Genomic DNA, 13,448 nt, shown 5'->3' with positions numbered 1-13,448 from the left:
TAATTAGCCACTAGTCAATAGGTCTGCCCTGAACTTAGATAAGACGTCTTGATCGCAATTTAATCAACGCAATAATTGAGAACGGTGCGCCTTTGGGGGCGATAAGTTCGCACCACAAATCATTCTCACAAGCAAGCCTCATATATAAGGAGCTTCATTCGCAGTCTTCCAATCAGAGTGAAAGCTAGTACCAGAATCAAATGTTCCTGGCCAAGACCGTAGTGTGCCTCGCCCTCCTGGCGGTGGCCAACGCCCAGTTCGACACCAACTACGCCTCCGGGCGCAGTGGCATGGTGCACCTTTTCGAGTGGAAGTGGGACGACATCGCCGCCGAGTGCGAGAACTTCCTGGGACCCAAGGGCTATGCCGGAGTGCAGGTGAGGTGGTACTGCTGGTGGTCTTCAGGAAGATACTACCTTCCCTCTTCCCCCACTAGGTCTCGCCCGTCAACGAGAACGCCGTGAAGGACAGCCGCCCCTGGTGGGAGCGGTACCAACCCATCTCCTACAAGCTGGTCACCCGCTCCGGAAACGAGGAGCAGTTCGCCAGCATGGTGCGGCGGTGCAACAACGCCGGAGTGCGCACCTACGTGGACGTGGTCTTCAACCACATGGCCGCCGACGGAGGCACCTACGGAACGGGGGGCAGCACCGCCAGCCCCAGCAGCAAGAGCTACCCCGGAGTGCCCTACTCCTCGCTGGACTTCAACCCCACCTGCGCCATCAGCAACTACAATGACGCCAACCAGGTGCGCAACTGCGAGCTGGTGGGTCTGCGCGACCTCAACCAGGGCAACTCCTACGTCCGGGACAAGGTGGTGGAGTTCCTGGACCACCTGATCGACCTCGGCGTGGCCGGATTCCGCGTGGACGCCGCCAAGCACATGTGGCCTGCGGACCTGGGCGCCATCTACGGGCGGCTCAAGAACCTGAACACCGCCCACGGCTTCTCCTCGGTGGCCAAGGCCTACATCGTCCAGGAGGTGATCGACATGGGCGGCGAGGCCATCAGCAAGAGTGAGTACACCGGGCTGGGCGCCATCACCGAGTTCCGCCACTCCGACTCCATCGGCAAGGTCTTCCGCGGCAAGGACCAGCTGCGGTACCTGACCAACTGGGGCACCGCCTGGGGCTTCGCCGCCTCCGACCGCTCCCTGGTCTTCGTGGACAACCACGACAACCAGCGCGGACACGGAGCCGGGGGCGCCGACGTGCTCACCTACAAGGTGGCCAAGCAGTACAAGATGGCCTCCGCCTTCATGCTGGCCCACCCCTTCGGCACGCCCCGCGTGATGTCCTCCTTCTCCTTCACGGACACGGACCAGGGTCCGCCCACCACCGACGGCCACACCATCGCCTCGCCCTCCTTCAACAGCGACAACTCCTGCGGAGGCGGCTGGGTGTGCGAGCACAGGTGGCGCCAGATCTACAACATGGTGGCCTTCAGGAACGCCGTGGGCGCGGACGCCATCCAGAACTGGTGGGACAACGGCAGCAACCAGATCTCCTTCAGCCGCGGGAACAAGGGCTTCGTGGCCTTCAACAACGACAACTACGACCTGAACAGCTCCCTGCAGACGGGACTCCCGAGCGGCACCTACTGCGACGTCATCTCCGGCGCCAAGAGCGGCTCCTCCTGCACCGGGAAGAGCGTCTCCGTGGGGTCCGACGGACGGGCCAGTGTCTACATCGGCAGCTCCGAGGACGACGGAGTGCTGGCCATCCACGTCAACTCAAGGTTGTAAACAACTTGAGATTGCCCCGCCACTCAGCTGAGATTATTAATTTTACAAAATATATACGATGAGATTATTAACACTCGAGTCTTTTGAACGCGTGGGATGATAAGAAGCTTCTATAAAGGCATTCTAGGGACAATGAGTTTTACAACTTGTAGTAGCTCGTGGGAAAGTACCACTCTATTTAATTAAAAATTGTTAGGTACTTTAAGACAACTGCGGTAAAGAGGCCATCCACATCTTCTCTATAATATTATTGCATATTAAAATACATAACAATTCTTTTGTTATTAATATATATTTTCCTGTATTAAGATACTTCGAAAAAGGCTTTCAATATTCTGGCCACTAACTAAGGCTTCCCTTAAGTTAAAAGTCTAATAGATTTCCAGTCTGATCTGAACAAAAGGTTTCAAGTTGTAGTCTCTTAAGCATTCATGACGTATTTAAAAGGCAGATGGATTTCAACAGGTTCTGTGTAAATGTGAATATTGATTGTTGACTTTGGCTGTACATAAATCACACCGAACTCCCTTGTTCCGCACCCCTTCTTCGGATCCTTGGAAGGACTTGCTCGTAGGCTGGTGGTGCAAATTGAAGCTATCCGGGATGCGATGTTCATGTTCATGTTCCCGGAGAAAGGCCAAGGCACGCACCAAGTTAAGTCCGTATCCCCACACCCCTCGGCAGATTCTATTAAAATTGCCTGTCATTGCCGTTGCCGGCATCGTTATTGTCCGCTCCTTGGATCCTGGAGGACGGAGGATGAGGGCTTCCTGTTCCAGTTCCTCCTCCAGGACCTCTTTTTTCGGAATGGCAGACATGCTTAGTCCCTTGGATGGCGACGTTGTCTTCTGGCAGGACCATTATTCTTCAACAACGTGCATTATATTATCCTTTGGCTGAAGGCATTTGTATGCTGGTCCCGGGCGCGAATTGCATTTGGGATCGGGTGGTTTCGGTTGGCTCCCCTCTGATTTCTGGGTGGATTCCGGTGGAACTGGCCTTTCAGCTGTCGTCAGTGCAATTTGTATTGCCATTGCCGCCCGTCGTCGTCGGCGTCTGTAACTTGTTTTTTATTGGTTTTCTCGTTTTAAATTTCAATTTGGCGTCCTGTAAGCAAGATGTATGTACAAGGCCGGTGCGGCTACTCCTCCCTATCCCCATCCCAATCCCCTCCAGAAACGCTCTGCATTTCGAGGAGCACACATATGTTGACAGCGTCAGGTGCGCCAACGATGGGCGATTTATTTGCGTCAGTGCGCCCAGGCTGACATTTTCAAGGTGCTACTGCGACTTGTTGTCCTCCTGGCTGCTAACTGAACTGTCATTCAGACGGAGTTACCATTTCTCGTTTCAATTACACTCAGGAAAAATGCTCCTATAATGAAATTACTTTTCTTAGTAAACGCACTTTAAAGAATTTGTTAAATTAAGTCAATTAAGTCCGCCGCCACAAGCACAGTGTGCAGGCTTAATAGTAGGATCCTTCTGAATTTTGTATGTTTTATAATTAAGCAAAATTTTAAATCAATATTAAATTTAACCATTGCTTAACAGCTTCCCATTCTTTGCCGCCACACGCACAGTATGCAAACACCCTTGCAAATTACTCACTCAAATAAAAGGCAACCTGATAATGAAAGGTAAAGTATTCTTTTGGAATATGGTAATCCCCAAAAGAGTGTTTTTTTCCAGTGCCAGGTTATTATGCCATTAGGGGTTAGGGGGCTAGCACATTTTACACCGCATTTAACCCAAAACATGCCACTTAACGGAGGGCATTTATCAATGGGGGAGTGGGTATTTCCCCAGCCATACGTGATTCGCCGCCCGCATTATCAGCCATCAGGAAGCAACCTCATCCTTGAACGTGCCAGCCTCCCACCTCCTTGGTTTTGGTCCACCCATCTCCTTGGTTTTGGTCCACCCACACACATGACGCTGCACTCTGTGCGATTATCGAGCGTTTCCGTTTCCGCCACTCCACTCGTTCTGTGGCCTTAGGCCATGCCCCGAAAATTACATGCCTTTGTTTTTTATCTAATGCCAGGCGGCATTATGCCTAACCCGGGGTCTTAAGGGCCATCCCCCTTTAACCCACACTCCCTGCCTTCTTTGCGGAACGTGTTCCAGGACTCTCCTCGGAATTCAGATGCGCAATTCGATCTTTTATCAGTTGTCATCGTCGGCAAATTCACACATTCGCATGGGCATTTGTCGCTCTGCTTGATTTGTGCCACCGTAACCGGAACAGTGGGGCGAATATCGCTGGATTGTGTAGAGCACTTGAAATACATTAAATGTAAGAAAATTTGTTGCAGGTTTGCCAACCTAATACTTTTTTCTTGTATCTGTGGCTAGAACTGAAGACTATTGAAGAATGCTAAGGATATTATACTAGTTCTATCGAGATACGGTATAAATTTCGATATGATTTATTAAAAAAACTTTTTGTTTTTCTTTTTTATTATGTAAAATTATATCCAACATTAGTTTTAGAACTATTAGTATATTTACCAAAAAAAAATTTTATTTAGTTGGGAAGTTCTATAAGGTCAAAACCCACTGTTTCCGATTACTCCAACTCCAGAGCCCGAGAAGCACATTGTTTCACGTGCCATTTCGCAGCTGAAATTTCAACTTTTTCAAGCACCCGGAGCAAAGAACTAAACGAATTCGCAAATCCGGAGACGAGGCGGCAAATGTTGGACGGATGTGGGATGGATGAAGATGTGCCACTGGATGCGTGCCTAAGTGTTGTGTTGCATTTACATGGGATTGGGAATGGGATTGGGATTGGGATGGCCATACGATTGTGGATGGTGGGTTGTGGGGCAGATAAAGGCTGGGATATCGTATATGTTCGGTGGATGGGGGACAACAACTGGCGCTGAGGCGTGAATTGGATACGCAGAAATCCAATGGAGGCGAGTGTGATCCGTGTGTGGGGCATATTAAGCAAAAATTAGCAACAGTTGTGGCAACCGAGTGTCCGTGGGCTGCGGAATACGTCAAGTTAATTTAATGTTGCATGAAAAGGGAAGAGCAGGGTGGTGAAATGTCTCCCAGGGACATCTGTGGCGCCCAAACGTCATGTGTTGCCCGCCTACGTGCAATAATTTGTGCAATTACTTGGCAAATTTGTTCAACGTCCTCCAATTCCAGCGCCCAGCGACGTGCCCCGAAAAAATTCAAATAAATTATGCCCCTGGCATTCTACAATTCTATTGGCAAAATTCTTCTTTTTCCACACTTTTTTGCGTTCCAAATTATGCATTTAGTTTACAAAAAACATGTGGAGCGTGTAGAACAAAAACTACGTGAGGGGCATAGACAAAAATTAAGAAACGCTCGAAAGCCAATGGCCCAGAAATATTGAAAGAGGGCAGCTGAGGGGAAAAATCCTTTGCTCGAGTGGGGAAAATGTTGTAATTTTTCAGCTCAGCGACGTTTTTGGCTCATAAAAATGTCAAATCGTTTACATACACGTCACTTTTGTGACAACTACTTGACAGACATTAATACACTTAAGCTGCCTGGTAAGAACACGGGCATTATCCTTTGGCTTCAGCCAGCTTCCTTGGAGCATCCACATTCACATCCTTTATCCCTTGAGCAAACGACAAGCGGATGCGATGGCGGCATGCCAACATAAATGACATAATATAATAAACCAACAGCGAGCAACGAACAAAATGAGCACATATATGGCGGCGATAGGAAAATGGGTACCGAAATTTGCTTAGACAGCAACTCACAGGGAGGAAAATGAAGGGAAACTTCCCCCCAGATGTCAAGGGAGCCGCGTTTTATTTTTTGTGCCCTTTTAACAAATTGCTTTTGTGCAAATTTTGTCACATCCCAGGCACAAACACCAATACAGCCCCTCCCACACCCAAGGACATGAAAATAGAGCCAGATGGGACCCCCTTCCCATATGCTTTTCAACTTCATTAGTGCATTCTTGGTTTATTTTCGTCGACTCTTTGATGTTGCAACAAACTTGAAATAAGAATTTTCCTTTGCATATATTTATGATTTTTTTGACCATCAGTTGACCGGATAATCAGGCCATGCAATGTGGGAAATCAGTTTTTGATTTGATATCAATCGAAGTCTGCCTTACAGTGGTTGGAAATAAGTGGGAAATGTTTCAATTCTGTGAATATTCAAGATTATTTTTATGGGCAGTCTTTTGGGAGGCTTTGCGGGAGCGTATAGCCTACTTTTCGGATAAACTTATGACTATTAATGATGATGCTTATCAGAGAACTCTCAATTTGTAATCGCTTGTTTTTAAATAATTTAGGGTCCAATCTCGGCAATGAGTGATTTTTTAACCGCAGCAGACTGCATCAATTTATTTATTTATTTATTTAAGATGACTGCATCAATTATTTTGTTGCTATCACATCATTGACTCTCCTTAATTAATCACACAGCTGACTGTATCTTTAGGTTTCTTAGAATGTAAAATCGAAATATATTTTCTCGCAATAGATTTCCTTTTCCGATTTAAGAACCGAGACAACTACATTTTAACACACTCCCAAAGCCATCAGCGTCTGAGCAGTTCATATTCACATGCTCACATCCTTGGCCACGGTTCATTAGATTTCCGTAGACCGTGACTTGGCTTCTTTTGGCTTCATCCTGCAGCGGCCGTCATAAATTCTAAATAAATAGATTTGTCATACATTTTTCGGTGGCCGCCACACACACAGTGCACTGTGCCCGTGCGCCTTGTGTGTTTGGCGAGGGAGATGAAGAGCTATTTACATTCTGCTGCAAGGACATGAAAAGGACAGGACTTGGCCACTGCAAAGGCAATTTATCATAAATATTTGTCAGGCGACTGCAGCAAGCTTATTTTACGCTCGCACAGGCAGCGAGGACAAGAAACGGAACAGGACTACGAAATAACTTAGCTTTATTCTTAGATATCTACGATCTAGAGTTGTGAGTGGGTGGGGAATATGGTTGGGGACATGGAGACATGGCTTGTGTGCAGAGGTGGGACCATGATTCTTAGGCATTGGATTATGTGAAAAAACCTCTTCTTAAAATTCGATTCTAAGCGAACTTCGGTTACGAATAAATTTTTAAAATTGTATCTGACCAATGTTCGCTTAGACTCGAATCTAAGCAATATTGTTTTGCATATAATCCGATGTCTGATGATTATCTACAAGTACTGCCGTATCAGCCAGATGGCTATGACCACCCCGAGCACCAGGTCCATGGGCAGACTGAAGGTGTTCCTCCTGGCGTGCTCGTTTCGCGCGATCTCGATGATCTTGTGGGTGGCCTGGAGCCACTGCTTCACCACCGCCGCCTCCAGGGCCACGAAGGAGTACTCCTCCCGCTTGGAGCCACTGGATCCGGATCCCGATCCACCCTCCTGGTTCTTCACCAGCAGGTTGATGATCTTGTTGGCATTGGGGGAGGCCGAGTCCAGCGGCCTCTGGAGCTCCACGTGCTCCCAGTTGTAGTGGTGCCGGTAGGCCAGACGCTTCTTTCGCACCTCCGTGCAGACAAGGCTGCGATCGAAGAGGAACACCTTGGAGTGGTACTTTTTCCGGGTGGGTAAGTGCTGGGCATCGAACATCGTCGAACGGCGGAAGTTTCCCAGTTGCAGGAGGTCCAACTGGGAAAGGAACAAAATAGGGTTTAGTTACCATTAAAAGGGTTATCAACAACCGCAAAAAAAATATATTCGAACTGAATATTAAAAGTTTGCTATTGATTTGGAACGAATGATGGTTTTCTAACTACTAAGCAAAATGTTTTTCAAATAAAGTAGACTAACAAAATTAAAATAGTGTTTTGTTCAAACTAGGAAAATTAACCACCAAATCAAAATCAATAGTGAATTCGAAAAATCCACAACGATACATTTTTTAAGGTGCACTAACATTTAAAAAAATTATTTAAGTCTCTAAATAAATTACCTCGTTGAGCTCCTCGATATTGGGTATCTCCTCGGCCTGGTTGACCACATCCAGAGCACGTCTCATTCGCGTCTCCAATTTGCAAACGGCAGTTAGCACAGGCTTGCAACTAATTCCACTCTTGTAGAATTCCTGAAAAAGGTAATACTTTAACAAGAAATTCTATACTTAAAAAGCATGAGCCACTTACCGATATAAATTGCTGCAGGAGCAAAGGATATCTGGTCAGTCTTTGGATGGGCTGAACTAGGAAGCTGTCGATGCCCAGCTTGTCTTTTATTGAGGTTTGATACGACTGAAAAGGTTTTATATTAACAGAACTACTATATTTATAAAGGGTTTCCAAGAGCAGCTCACCTGCAACCACATTCGATGATCTTGTCGCAGTTGCATAGAGGATTTCTTGCCCATGGTGAAGCTCACATAGCAGTAAAAGTGATTTTTCTGAAAGAGAGAAGACAGAAAGATATTTAATATGCCGTCTTAGCCTTACTGAAATTCAGAAAACCTTTGTGTCTGAGCCATGTGCTTCAGACACACATTTGGCACATAGTTGATATAACATATACACTTTGCCATACAAACTCATGCGAGTTGCCTGGTGGCGAAATCATAATTCCTTGAGCATTTAAGTCACGTAACCCCGGACTTGGCAAAGCCATAGCGAAAATTTGGAATTCCCGTCGCTATCTGGAGCCAATGCCAATGCAAATGTTTTCCCAAACCGAAACTGGTGCAAACTGCAAAGAAAATTGCTTGTCTAACGATTTCCTTTCCATTCTAATTTCATTAGCCTCGCCTGGCTGCGGAATCAGAATCCGAGTTCTGCTGGAAGTTCTGCGTTTAGATGATATGATAATCGCCTCTCTGCGGGGCCAGCCATAATATTTCCCTTTCCATCCGGGGGCTCTGTATTTTGCATGTCTAATGCGATTTGGGTGGACAAATGACTGCCTTAAACAATTGTCGCCTCGACGGCGGTCGCAAAGGTGACAATACGTATATATATTTTTGCACATTGCACAATTTTCTTGGGTGGGCGTGTATTTTATTAGCATTAAATTCCTATCTGCAGTGCATTCCGCCTAATTTAGTTATTTGTTCTGGGTGGCGAGAGGGGCTAGTATATAATAGGTGTGGGCTATTTTTATAGTTTACACTCTTTCCTATAAATCACACCGAAATGTCAGCGGGGTTAATGGGATAAGGTTTATTGATCTATATTTTAAACCCATTGCTGGTATATACAAATTATAGACATCAAAGTGATGGGGAATACAAACAGTCAAGTGCAAAATATTAGTACTGCAGTAACACTTCGAAAGATTATAGAAAATATCTATCTCCTTAGCTTAGCTCTTAGATACATTATTGTAGGTCGTGTAGAACATCTACAATAATATTACAATAAGAAACCATCTGAAAACTTGGAAAACATAACAACATAAATTGGCATTAGTTTGTCTATGTGAAATCGAGAAAACACAAGTTGGCGTTAGTTTTTGATGTATTATTATTATTCTTTTGAACACAGCTGTATAAATACGATTTATAGCCGTCAGAGGCTTCCCCATCAATATCATCTTCGTTTGTTTATTTCGCAGCAAACATCTTCAACGATTCTGATCGCCAAATCGATTGCATCAATCTTAAATCCCCCTCCCTTGAACCACTCAAATATCCGAATGTGGTAAAACTTTTAATTGATTTTGCGAGTGTGGTTGTTTTGATGCGATTTGATGGTGAGAAGTCTGATCGACACGCTTGTCACTTGATGTTTTCGGCCATTTAAAGCCGATTAATAAATGAAGGCGACTCTATTTATGGACGGTTCTTTAGGAATTTGTCTGTTTTTCGAGACCAAAAATCAATTCGAAATCTCTAGTCTGACATTTTTTCCAGCCGCCAAATCTATTGATGTCAGAACTAATCGATCTGGCAATTGCTTGTGAAAAGCCTCATTAATTTGTAAACGACGACGAGTCTGAGAGGAAATTTACAATATACTATATATTTATCAACAAATCTGTGCGCGTCTTTTGTTTATACAACATGCTGCCAAAACTGAGCAGGGAAAAGTAAAATTTTAGAAAATATGTATAAACAAATCGTAGCATTTGTATGATATATTTAGCCAAATTTTCGCTTGTCTCAGGTCCTGTGAGTCAGAAATGTTTGTTTGCAAACGAGGGAATGCAAAGTGGTTGTGGGTAAAGCAAATAAAAGCAAAAACATAAATCAGATCCCAGGGGCTTAGCATGTCTGTCGAACATTAAGATGCCAAATCCTCAGGGTGCTCAGCAAGAATGTTACCTGCTTTGAAAACAGTTTCTCAGCTTGTTGTACTCCTTCCTTATGCTTAATTTATATTCGGGATTTCTCAGAACTTAAGAATGACATAAGAGAATTAAAGAACAGGCCTCAGACAATTTCAGTTTCAATTTAAATTGATCATTTGCGTTGTCAACACTTAACTCAAAATGGCCACATGGCCGCTCTCTAGCGGCCCAAAAAAATCATTCCGAAATGAGTACTTTAACGAGATGATTTGGGGATTTCTATAGATATACGGCAAGCCCCGGAAAGCATTGTCGACTCTCCTCACGAGAACCGATGACGTCAGCTGCCGGCAAATGGACAACAAAACAAGTCTGTTTGCCCTAACAATTTCTAACTGATTTTCGTAACTGAGTGCGAGCTTTGTGCCTATTTGCCGATTTTATTATTACGGCGTTCCGCTGATTACTTCAATCTTATCAGGGGACTTCACTAAGCCACCCCATTCGTCATTCTGCAACGATCTGGGATAAGTATTTCATGTGAAAATCATTTAGTTTATTTGCTCACTGGAATATGAATGAATTTGGTGACAAAATTGTTAAGTGGTGTGAGAAAATTATATTACTGAAAATTAAATAATACATATAATCAGCGATTGAAATTCTGACGGAGTTTCGTAACCCACTGAAAGCTTCATTTGCATTAAAACACGAGTCTCGGGCTTGAAGTAATAAAAATAAAAACCTCAACAAAGCAAAAGGTAATAAAGCAACGAGACGCCAATAGCAGGTGTCAAGTTAAAAAAGACTTATCAACTCGGCTATGTGTAAATATTTGAGGTTGAAATTAGGCACTTCAAGTGCTTGAGGAAGACAAAAGAATTTTGATAGATGAGGTGTCGGAACCCGTCCAACGGCTACTTGGCTAATGGAGTCAGCCCACGGGGGCCGCTCCTTATAAGTATACCCCTCCACTCACCTCGAAATGTGCGGCAAACTCATCGAATAGACCTTTGAGATCCCGCTGATTTCGCAGCATTAGCGGTAGTATTTCCTGCTCATGAAGCTGCAGAATCTCCTCTACATTTCCCAGTAGCATTTTCTGCTTGGCCTCGCCACTTAGTCCTTCTGGAAGATCCTCTGCATCCTTTAGATTTCCGTAGTTCACCATTCCCTTCTTCAGGTTATTCACATAGTTAACCTCCGTTTGGATGAGCTCGTCGATTATAAAACTGATCTTCTTGGAGGCATAGATTTCAGTTTGATCGCAGGGGAACAGATTCTCCAGAGACAGGGTGTCCTCATCCTCGTGGCTGAGGTAAATTGGGGTGATGGGTCAACAGTTAGTTACCGAATCAATTACCAATAAACTGCTAATACGGATGGGTAGGTATGACTTTTGTACTTACTACTCATCGCCCAGGGTCTCGAAGCTGAGCGTGTGCGAAGGGAAGGAGTGGAACCCATTGTGTGTTCGGTGTGTTGGGGATGGGTTTGCTGCAGTTGTTGAACAGGTGTTGATGGAACCCAATGAGATGCCGCTGGAAACAGAACAGTAACGAAAAACACGAGAACACAAGCCGTGAGTGAGGAACACTTGAAAATGTGGTGAGAAGTATGAAAATACAACATGAAATATAAACCTTTTGGGATCTTTAAAAGCATACAGTCTGTGGATAACCGAGTTGGTTGTCAATCTCATGGAGATTTAAGCGTATTTAGATTTAATTTTCTGTTTTAGTGGCGAAATACTTATCGTGGGCATTTAAAAATAGAAAACGACTAATAATTTAAAGATAATGCTAATCGTCTATATTGCATAAAGAAAACCGCAAATCTTTAGTGCAAACCTAAGTACAAAGTTAGAAACTTTATAGCAAAGGGGGACCCCATTTGTGAATTAGATAGCCCACTTCCTTTGTAAAACTCTTTAATACATGCAATCGCCTAACAACTTCCTTCCTGTACTAAAACCCCCAACTTTTTTGATAAAAATACTTTGCGTATCTGTGATCAGTCGTGCGAAATAGCTTGGTAACGTGCTTATAATGCCTGTCATGAACTTAGCCACTCCCGACAGCAATTACCGTGAAAAGGCTTAAAAATAACCCGGGCGTATACGTTATCTTATCACGTATACGCACAGTGAGGGGTGTAAGGCAAGCCAAAGGTCGGACATTCAATAATGGACACTGAATTCGATGGAAAAACAGCAAACATCTGTCAGATGGCGAGGCACGTTCAAACAAACATGGGTAAACAGAGGGTTAAGGGGCTTAGAGGGTTCAGCCCTACCTATCGTTGTCCAGCAGACTTATTTGCTTTTCCAACTTTCCGTTGGCCGATGTGGGGGATTTTGGCGGAGTGATTGCAGTGGGTGAACTGGGGGTAAGGCTCTCCAGTATCGGGCATTCCTTCGCGAGGGCTTTGTCAACCACATCGATCGACTTGCCATTATCGACTCCGTCGTCGAGTATTTGCAAATAAACGTTGAAAACTTGCACTAGAAAAATCGCAAGACATGTCAGCGCCACCGAAATCACATCGAACCAATTTATGGTGAATATGGTTAGCTCCATAATGCTTTGTTTCGTTTTTTCACAGCTTTCTATATGCTCGACAACCGCCAAATTCGACGCATATCGGTGACAAAACCCCTTCTTTAAAAGGCCAACAATTTATACTCCGATAATGATCCACTGCGAAGCAAACGCGAAACTCGACTGAGTAAAATCGCCACTGAGAGCATTTGCAAGGTCTGAAAAAGCTCGAAAGCTCCTCCGATCGTTCTCTTTTTATTCCGATTCTCTTCGATATATCAAAAGCAATTTCTGACCACGCGCCCAGTATTTTGTTTGTAAACATTAAAAACCATTCAAAACTGTGAAAAGCCATTCAATGTCTGGCATTGGAATAGAATTCAACAAAGTCTGTAACACTTTTGCTTTCGTCAGGGCAACAGTTCCACTTAATCGTTTATGATCTAATATTTGCATACCAATTAGGTGGCTTTAGGCTAATGGCCGGGCAATAACTGTTATTATGGAGCCACTACCTATAATCATGGTTTCGATATTGCCTTGATCTTTTGGGGCAAGCAAACTGGTTGGTTATGGTATATCGGGTTTTTGGACCTCTCCCAATAGAGTTATAAATCAGAAACCGTTTAGTTATTCGGCAGTGTATCAAGTTTCCTTCTCACATAACGTTTTATCGCATGGTTTATAAATTCTAAAGTGATGATCTCATAGAGATCACCGGAAAAGTGTCATTTGCATTTGTGAATTTCACCATTTAAATTGTTCACATTTTATTATTCTTTTTAATTGATTCTTTTTTAGACAATCACCCTCCCTCCACTTAAAATCAAAAGAATTCCCTGATGATGCTATAAAAACAATGGGAATTATAAATAAACATCGAGCATTTCTGGGCGCGATTGATGAGCTGCAAACCGAATGATCAGCAGGCGAACAA

General features: G+C 44.2%; 2 protein-coding genes across 3 annotated transcripts; one reads left to right on the top strand and one right to left on the bottom strand.

Annotated features, from left to right (window-relative positions):
* Window positions 1–163: 163 nt before the first annotated feature.
* On the top strand, window positions 164–1,817 carry LOC119551310 (alpha-amylase B-like). Its single transcript, XM_037860604.1, has 2 exons — window positions 164–377; window positions 437–1,817. Exons 1-2 carry the CDS (start codon window positions 201–203, stop codon window positions 1,742–1,744), a joined length of 1,485 nt encoding a protein of 494 aa, XP_037716532.1. The 5' UTR covers window positions 164–200; the 3' UTR covers window positions 1,745–1,817.
* Window positions 1,818–6,654: 4,837 nt separating this feature from the next.
* Window positions 6,655–12,680, bottom strand: LOC119551361 (kalirin). Of its 2 annotated transcripts, XM_037860682.1 has the most exons (7): window positions 12,267–12,680; window positions 11,381–11,512; window positions 10,951–11,284; window positions 8,050–8,136; window positions 7,883–7,987; window positions 7,693–7,824; window positions 6,655–7,388 (listed from the first exon to the last, which is right to left on the bottom strand). In XM_037860682.1, the coding sequence occupies exons 1-7, from the start codon at window positions 12,548–12,550 to the stop codon at window positions 6,927–6,929; spliced, it is 1,536 nt and encodes a 511-aa protein (XP_037716610.1). In that variant the 5' UTR covers window positions 12,551–12,680; the 3' UTR covers window positions 6,655–6,926. The 2 variants fall into 2 exon arrangements, with proteins under 2 accessions (XP_037716610.1, XP_037716611.1); XM_037860683.1 differs by lacking the exon at window positions 11,381–11,512.
* Between the last annotated feature and the right edge of the window lie 768 nt (window positions 12,681–13,448).

This window comes from Drosophila subpulchrella, chromosome 2R (assembly GCF_014743375.2).
Source record: "Drosophila subpulchrella strain 33 F10 #4 breed RU33 chromosome 2R, RU_Dsub_v1.1 Primary Assembly, whole genome shotgun sequence".
Classification (NCBI taxonomy): Eukaryota; Metazoa; Arthropoda; class Insecta; order Diptera; family Drosophilidae; genus Drosophila; species Drosophila subpulchrella.
This window is presented reverse-complemented; position numbering and strand designations above follow the sequence as displayed.